At 49.3% G+C, this 7,500-nt stretch overlaps 1 protein-coding gene across 1 annotated transcript; it reads left to right on the top strand.

The window, feature by feature from the left end:
* The first annotated feature begins 2,273 nt into the window (after positions 1-2,273).
* Positions 2,274-3,109, top strand: LOC140888161 (uncharacterized). The gene is made up of 2 exons (XM_073295848.1): positions 2,274-2,973; positions 3,027-3,109. Exons 1-2 carry the CDS (start codon positions 2,274-2,276, stop codon positions 3,107-3,109), a joined length of 783 nt encoding a protein of 260 aa, XP_073151949.1.
* Positions 3,110-7,500: the final 4,391 nt, after the last annotated feature.

Here is a 7,500-nt window from a genome sequence, read left to right as displayed (position 1 = left end):
CTCTTGCTCGGTGGTGGTTGATCGGTGGCTAGTGGCGGCGACGGCGACTGCTCCGGCGACGGCCTTACTCCGGCGGCGGCGGCGGTGCTTCTCTCCGGCACTCTAGGGCTTCGATTTCTCCAATTTTTCGAGCCTTGTTCTTGGATTTTGTTGGTTTGTGGAATTGCCCACTCTTTTTGCTGCCCCTTGGACGTATTGTGATCTCTTTTGCTACGCATTTTGGGTAGCCCTTGGGGTTTTCTCGGCTCCTCCCCTCCTCGGCGCTTCTAGCTATCGCGAGCATGGGTTAGTGCAAATTGGAGCTTCGTGGTTGCCCAGGCTTGGGCCGTGGTTTTGGAGTGGTCCTTGAAGGGTTTTGAAGTGTTCTTATCGAGTTTTGGCTTTGGGCAATTGCTGATTCTTGTTACTCGACGTGATTGAGTCCTTCGCCCCTTGGAAGATTTTGCACTCGTGCTCTTCCTTGGCTAGGGATTGCCGTGGGTACTAGGTTATTTGGGGGTGCTATTTGGCCCCTCTTTGGTTTGCTTGGTGATATTTTGGGTGGTGGTTCGATTGCTCCTTTGTTCTTTGGGAGTGGCTCTCTTCTTTGCACGCCAAGTGTTTGATCAATTGCTTGTTTCTATCTCCTATTGCTCCACAAGGTACTTGGCTTATCCCTACTCTTTGTAAAGCTTCGGCGATTGTGTGTGCCTTTGTTTCTCCTCGCTTGTTGCTTCTTGTGTTGAGATTGGAGGTGGTGGGCGTGTGGTGGTGGTGTAGTTGTTGTTGTGGGTGATCATGAGTTCTAGCTCAACCAATCGCTTGCAACCCGACTCGGTTATGGGCTCTTCAAAACTTGGAGAGGGGACGGCCGAAGGTTCGGGCACTAAGGCCCAAGAATTGATGTCTAAGTTTATGGCTAATAAAGAGCCATCCACCTATGCTAGTTTGTTTCAAGGTAATCGCCTTCCGGGCGAAAAGTGTCTTCTTGAATTCGTGCCAAAAGGGGAAGAGATGCTTTCGATTGGTTTTGAGGAAATTGACACGGTGGAAGAGGCATTGGGTGCTTGTCTTGTTGGGTGTGTGGTTGGTCGGAAGTTGAATGGTTATGTCATTAAAGAAGTGGTGCGTCAATGGGGTAAAAATATCAAGTTTCAATCCCATGAAACGGGGTGGATCACTTTCTTTTTTCCTAGTGAGGAGGAGAAGTTTAGGGTCTTGAGGGGTGGCCCTTACTTAGTCTTTGGTAGGCACTTATTTCTCAAGGAAATGCCTCGTTGTTTCCTATTTCGGGTGGAGGATATGTTGATGTTTCCTACTTGGGTTCAAATTCATGGTCTTCCGGCGGATTGTTGGACGCCTAAGGTGCTTAGTAAGATTGCCTCGGCCCTCGGAAAACCGATTCACTCGGACAATCTTACTATGACCAAGGGAAAGAGCAAGTTTGCTAGAGTGTTGGTGGAGTTGGATGCCACGCAACCTAGGGTGTTTGAGCTCCCAATTCTCCTTCCTACCGGAGTTCAAGCGGCCCTTAGGTTTGTGTATGAAACTAATCCCTTATTTTGCTTGAAGTGTAACATGCTTGGTCACTCTATGGACTCTTGTTCTCGCCATGGAAAGAAGGATGATGATCCTAAAGAGGTGAGGGAGGGCACGGCAATTGGAGGTCCCGTGGTCAATGGGGATGGGCAACGGGCTCGTAGCAGGTCTCGCAAACCGGGTCATCGTGGTGCTAGTGGGCCTCATGGAGGAGGCCATGGCGGTCAAGGCAACGGCTTTGACCGTGGGCATGGGGGGTTCCGAGGTAGAGGTGGTAGGGGCCCTGGGGGCCGTGGAGGGGGTGGCCCTCATGGTCGTGGTGTTGGTGGTGGTGGCCAAGGTGGTGGTCGAGGTCTTGGTGGTGGTGAAGCGGCCCTCGACCCCCCTTTGGCTACTACGGTTGAGGTTGTGACCCCTTGTGATGAAGTTCCGGATATTGAAAAGCTTAAGGAGGAGGGCCTTATCTTTGAAGTTCTCCCTCCGGGTGGGGATGAGAAAGTCACGGTGGAGGTCTTTCATGGAGAGTCGGACGATGATGGCTTTGAGGAGGTGACTAGCAAGCGTACGAAGAAGGCAATTAAGTATCTTCAACGCTTGCCCAAGAGTAGGGACTCGAGTAGCTCGACTAGCTCTCGCACCACGGAGTACATTGAGATGGATCCCCGTACTTGGCGCCCTTTGATGAATGCAAAATCGATTTTGTTAAATCATGCTCAGATTCAGGCTAGGCGGTTGCGGGCCGCCAAGCGCTCCTCATGAGAATTGCTTGTTGGAATGTGAGGGGCTTTAACAAGCTCCTCAAACAGAAGAATGTTCAAGGCATGTTGAAGAAACATAACTTGAGCATTCTTGGATTATTGGAGGTTAAGGTTCGTGTTGATTTGGTGGACCGATTGATGGAAACCAAGTTCCCGGGTATGTCGTTCTTACATAACTTTCTGCTTTGGGAGAACAGTCGTATCTTGGTGATGTGGGATAGTAGTGTGGTGAATTTGGACTTGGTGGACATGTCTGCTCAGGCGATTTGTGTGAGGGTGACTTGTCTTCTTACTCATCGTTCTTTTGAGGCCTCTTTCATCTATGCTCTGAATACTCCTGTGGAGAGGAGATTGCTTTGGGAATCGTTGAAATCTCATGGGGAAGGCTTCTCTCTTCCTTGGCTTCTGTTGGGAGATTTCAACTGTGTTAGATTCCCGCATGAGAGGAGTGGTGGAGCTCCGATAGCCCCTAGGGAGATGGTGGATTTGGCTAGTTGTGTTTCTCAGTTGGAGCTTTCGGATGTGAATCATGTGGGTTGCTTCTTCACTTGGTTCAACTCGACTATATCTTCTAAATTGGATCGTGTTATGGTCAATCATTTCTGGCACCAATCCAATTTGGATGTTTTTGCTGAGTTTGTGGCCCCTGGGTGCTTCTCTGATCATGCATACAGTATTGTGACAGTTTTTCGGGAAGGTCACCGGCGGGCTACTCCTTTCAAATTTTTTAATATGTGGACTTTGCATCAGGATTACAACCAATTGGTGGCGGGCAATTGGTTCTATGGGGGCAGTGGGACGGCTCAATTTTTATTGAAGAAGAAATTGGGTAGGATGAAAGGGATTTTGAAGCAACTCAACCTTGCACATTTTAGCCACATTTCGAGTCGAGCCAAGAGGGCGAGTGATGAGCTTGCTGAAGCTCAACTTCGTGTGCTTAATGATGGGGTGTTGACGGATGATTTGGTTGAGTTGAGGCGTAGGGCGGAGTTTCTATTGGAAGCGGAGCGCTCTTTCTTGGCCCAGAAAGCCAAGTGTGAGTACTTAAAGCATGGTGACAGGTGCTCTAAGTTCTTTCATGGGATGATTAAAAGGAATATCAAGCGCAACAAAGTGGTGGCATTGACAGTGGCCGATGGTACTACTTCTGTTGATAGTGACGTGATTGCGGGGGAGTTTGTGGAGTTCTATAGGACCCTCCTTGGTGCCTCCTCGGATAGAATTGCCATTGATACGGATGTTTTTTTGGAGGGTCTCACAGTACCGGCTGACAGTTGGGATAGTTTGATTGGGCCTGTGAGTGTTGAGGAGATTCGAGGGGCTTTGTTTGGGATTGAGGATGACAAAGCCCCGGGACCGGATGGTTATGGTGCTGCTTTCTTCAAGAAATCGTGGGACAGTGTAGGAGGTGATCTGATTTCTGCGATCCTTGAGTTCTTTAGCAGTGGGCGCCTACTGAAGCAGTGGAATCATGCGGCCATTGCGTTGATTCCCAAGTCTGACCATGCTACTAGGGTTTGTGAGTACAGGCCGATCTCTTGTTGCACAGTGTTTTACAAGATCATCTCCAAGATCTTGTCTGCCAGACTTGGTGGGGTGATCGGTCCTTTGATTAATCAGGCACAGGGAGCTTTTGTGCCGGGGAGATCCATTGTTGAGAACATTCACCTGGCACAGGAGATGTTCAAGCACTACGCTAGGAAGCGTACCTCCCCTCGATGTATTCTGAAGATTGATCTGCAGAAAGCTTTTGATACAGTTGATTGGGAGTTTTTGAGGGATACTCTTCGCCTTTTGCAGTTTCCGCCGCAGTTTGTTGGTTGGATTATGGAATGTGTCACCACCACTTCCTTCTCTATCTCCTTCAATGGACAGCTGCATGGGTTCTTTAAAGGAGCTAGGGGTTTGCGACAGGGGGATCCTCTTTCCCCATTCTTATTCACCATTTGCATGGAGGTGCTTTCCAGATCTCTTTTGAGGGCGTCTCGGAATCAGGACTTCAACTTTCATCCGAGATGTGAGTTCCTGAGCATGACGCATCTGGTCTATGCTGATGATTTGTTGATTATGGGTAGAGGGGATGTGCCGAGCATCAGGATTTTGTTGGAGTGCGTTGGTGCTTTTGGGAGGATGGCTGGCCTTCGTGCCAATGCCATGAAATCCAGTATTTTCATGGCAGGCGTAGTGGAGCCGGATCGTGGGGATATTTTGAGGATGTGTGGTTATCGCCCGGGTACCTTTCCTACTAGATACTTGGGTATTCCTTTAGCTGCGGCTCGGTTGAGGGAGGCTGATTATGGGGTTCTTGTGGGAGCAATCTCCAAAAAGATTGCTTCTTGGCCTAGACGCACCCTATCTTTTGCGGGGAAGTTGGAGTTGATTCGCTCAGTGGTTCAGGGAGTGGAGTGCTTTTGGTTGTCGGTGTTGCCCATCCCTTGTGGTGTCATCAACAAGATTGAGACAGTTTGTAGAGGCTTCATGTGGTCGAGCAAGCATCCCCCGATTGCTTGGCGGAAGGTTTGCTCTCCTATTGAGGATGGTGGATTGGGCATTCGAGATTTGAGATCTTGGAACAAAGCGTTGCTTGCCAAGACCCTTTGGAATATTCACATGAAGAAAGATTCTCTTTGGGTTCGTTGGGTCCATCACTACTATTGGAGTGAGGTGGTGGACTGGAGGAAACGTAAGGACGATACTATGCTCATTCACAAGTTGGTGGAGATTCGTGATGAGTTAGTATTACTCTTTGGGAGTTGGGAGGGTGTGGTGTTGGAGATGTCTCGTTGGTTTGGGGGGAGGCACGGACTGACTGAGGCTTATAGGTGTTTTATCCCAGGGCAGGGTAGATGGCCGTGGAAACCATTTTTATGGAAACCGCACATCTTACCCAAGCACCGATTTGCCCTTTGGATTTTTGCTCATGGGAAATTTCTGACCAAGGACCGGCAGCCTTATGTTTTGGAGAAGGAGTGCGGGTTTTGTAGAGATGTACATGAGAGTGCACAGCATTTATTCTTTGATTGTACAGTTGTTAGACAGTTATGGGGCAGATTTTGGAGATGGCTGGGGGTGCAGTGCTCAGTGGGATCGTCTTCGGGACTTTTGAGACTGCTCCGCAGGAGGTTCAGAGGGACGACTTTGAGATCGAGGAGATGCCAGACAGGGATAGCTGCGCTGATTTATCATATTTGGAGTGCCCGGAATAGGGCTGTTTTTGAGGATGAGAGACCGGATGCCGATGCTATCTTCAGGAAGACGCTGATTCACATTCATCGCTCGCTCTATGATGATTGACCTTTTGATGATTAGCAGTTAGTTCCATTATTTGCATTGTTTTTTCTATTCGAGATGTATTTTTGGTTGATTATTGTTGATTTTCAGCTAAACACTGATTTTGCGATCCCTGGGTATGCCCAGCGTATTTGTACTCCTTTTATTTACCATCTATGATATGTGTTCATAGCGAAAAAAAAAGAAAGAGCTCTCAGTCAAACGACTATTGGGAGGAATTAACCAGACAAATCGCTCCACCAACTAAGAAAGAGCACCAACTAAGAACGGCCCCGACACCTCAACCAAGCCCATGGCCAAACACCCTCCTCCCCCTATAATATACTTAGGAGAAAAAACCCAAGTTTCAGGAAAAGTGGGTTTTTGGGCTGAGGAATCATAATAAAATTTTTCTTTTTTTAAATATTTTTTTTTGGGCCAAATGCGAATCCGACCGCAAACATGCCTTATTTATGCATGAAACTCGAGGGAAATAAATATTTGTGCCATGAGAATCATCAATTTACTCGCTCGTTTGCGCTACGTGCCGCACGGGGCCGCCCGCCCGTGCGCACGGTGCCCCCAACTTGGGCACTCATGGTGGCACGAATCCGACGCCTTAGATGCATTATTTATGCATGAAAACTCGAGAGAAAACAACATTGTGCCATGAGAATCAAATTTTGGCTCGCTCATTTGCGCTACGTGCCGCAAGGGGCAGCCCGCCCGTGCGCACGGTGACCCCAACTTGGGCACTCATGGGGGCACAAATCCGACGCCTTAGATGCATTATTTATGCATGAAAACTTGAGAGAAAACAACATTGTGCCGTGAGAATCATTGTTTGGCTCGCTCGTTTGCGACACGTACCGCACGGGACAGCCCTCCCGTGCGCACGGTGCCCCCAACTTGGGCACTCATGGTGGCACGAAGCCGACGCCTTAGATGCATTATTTGTGGATGAAAACTCGAGAGAAAACAACATTGTGCCGTGAGAATCAAAGTTTGGCTCGCTCTTTTGCGTTACGTGCCGCAAGGGGCAGCCCGCCCGTGCGCACGGTGACCCCAACTTGGGCACTCATGGGGGCAAAAATCCGACGCCTTAGATGCATTATTTATGCATGAAAACTCGAGAGAAAACAACATTGTGCCGTGAGAATCATAGTTTGGCTCGCTCGTTTGCGCTACGTACCGCAAGGGGCAGCCCGCCCGTGCGCACGATGACCCCAATTTGGGCACTCATGGGGGCACGAATCCGATGCCTTAGATGCATTATTTATGCATGAAAACTCGAGAGAAAACAACATTGTGCCGTGAGAATCAAAGTTTGGCTCGCTCATTTGCGCTACGTGCCGCAAGGGGCAGCCCGCCCGTGCGCACGGTGACCCCAACTTGGGCACTCATGGGGGCACGAATCCGACGCCTTAGATGCATTATTTATGCATGAAAACTCGAGAGAAAACAACATTGTGCCGTGAGAATCATAGTTTGGCTCGCTCATTTGCGCTACGTGCCGCAAGGGGCAGCCCGCCCGTGCGCACGGTGACCCCAACTTGGGCACTCATGGGGGCACAAATCCGACGCCTTAGATGCATTATTTATGCATGAAAACTCGAGAGAAAACAACATTGTGCCGTGAGAATCATAGTCTCGTTTGCGCTACGTACCGCACGGGACAGCCCTCCCGTGCGCACGGTGCCCCCAAATTGGGCACTCATAGTTGCACGAATCCGACGCCTTAGATGCATTATTTATGCATTAAAACTCGAGATAAAACCACATTGGGCCGTGAGAATCAAAGTTTGGCTCGCTCGTTTACGCTACGTGCCGCAAGTTGCCGCCCGCCCGTGCGCACACTGCCCCTAACTTGGGCACTCATGGTGGCCCGATTTCGATGCCCTAGATGCATTATTTGCACGAAGGATAACAACATTGTTTAATTTGAATCATTCAT

This window comes from Henckelia pumila, chromosome 3 (assembly GCF_033568475.1).
Source record: "Henckelia pumila isolate YLH828 chromosome 3, ASM3356847v2, whole genome shotgun sequence".
Lineage (NCBI taxonomy): Eukaryota > Viridiplantae > Streptophyta > Magnoliopsida > Lamiales > Gesneriaceae > Henckelia > Henckelia pumila.
This window is presented reverse-complemented; position numbering and strand designations above follow the sequence as displayed.

Excerpts from the sequence above, each read along its gene's own strand:
- LOC140888161 (XM_073295848.1), top strand. The coding sequence starts at position 2,274 with ATGAGAATTGCTTGTTGGAATGTGAGGGGCTTTAACAAGCTCCTCAAA. Across the intron at positions 2,974-3,026 it reads TGTGACAGTTTTTCGGGAAG|GATTACAACCAATTGGTGGC; the intron begins GTCACCGGCGGG and ends ACTTTGCATCAG.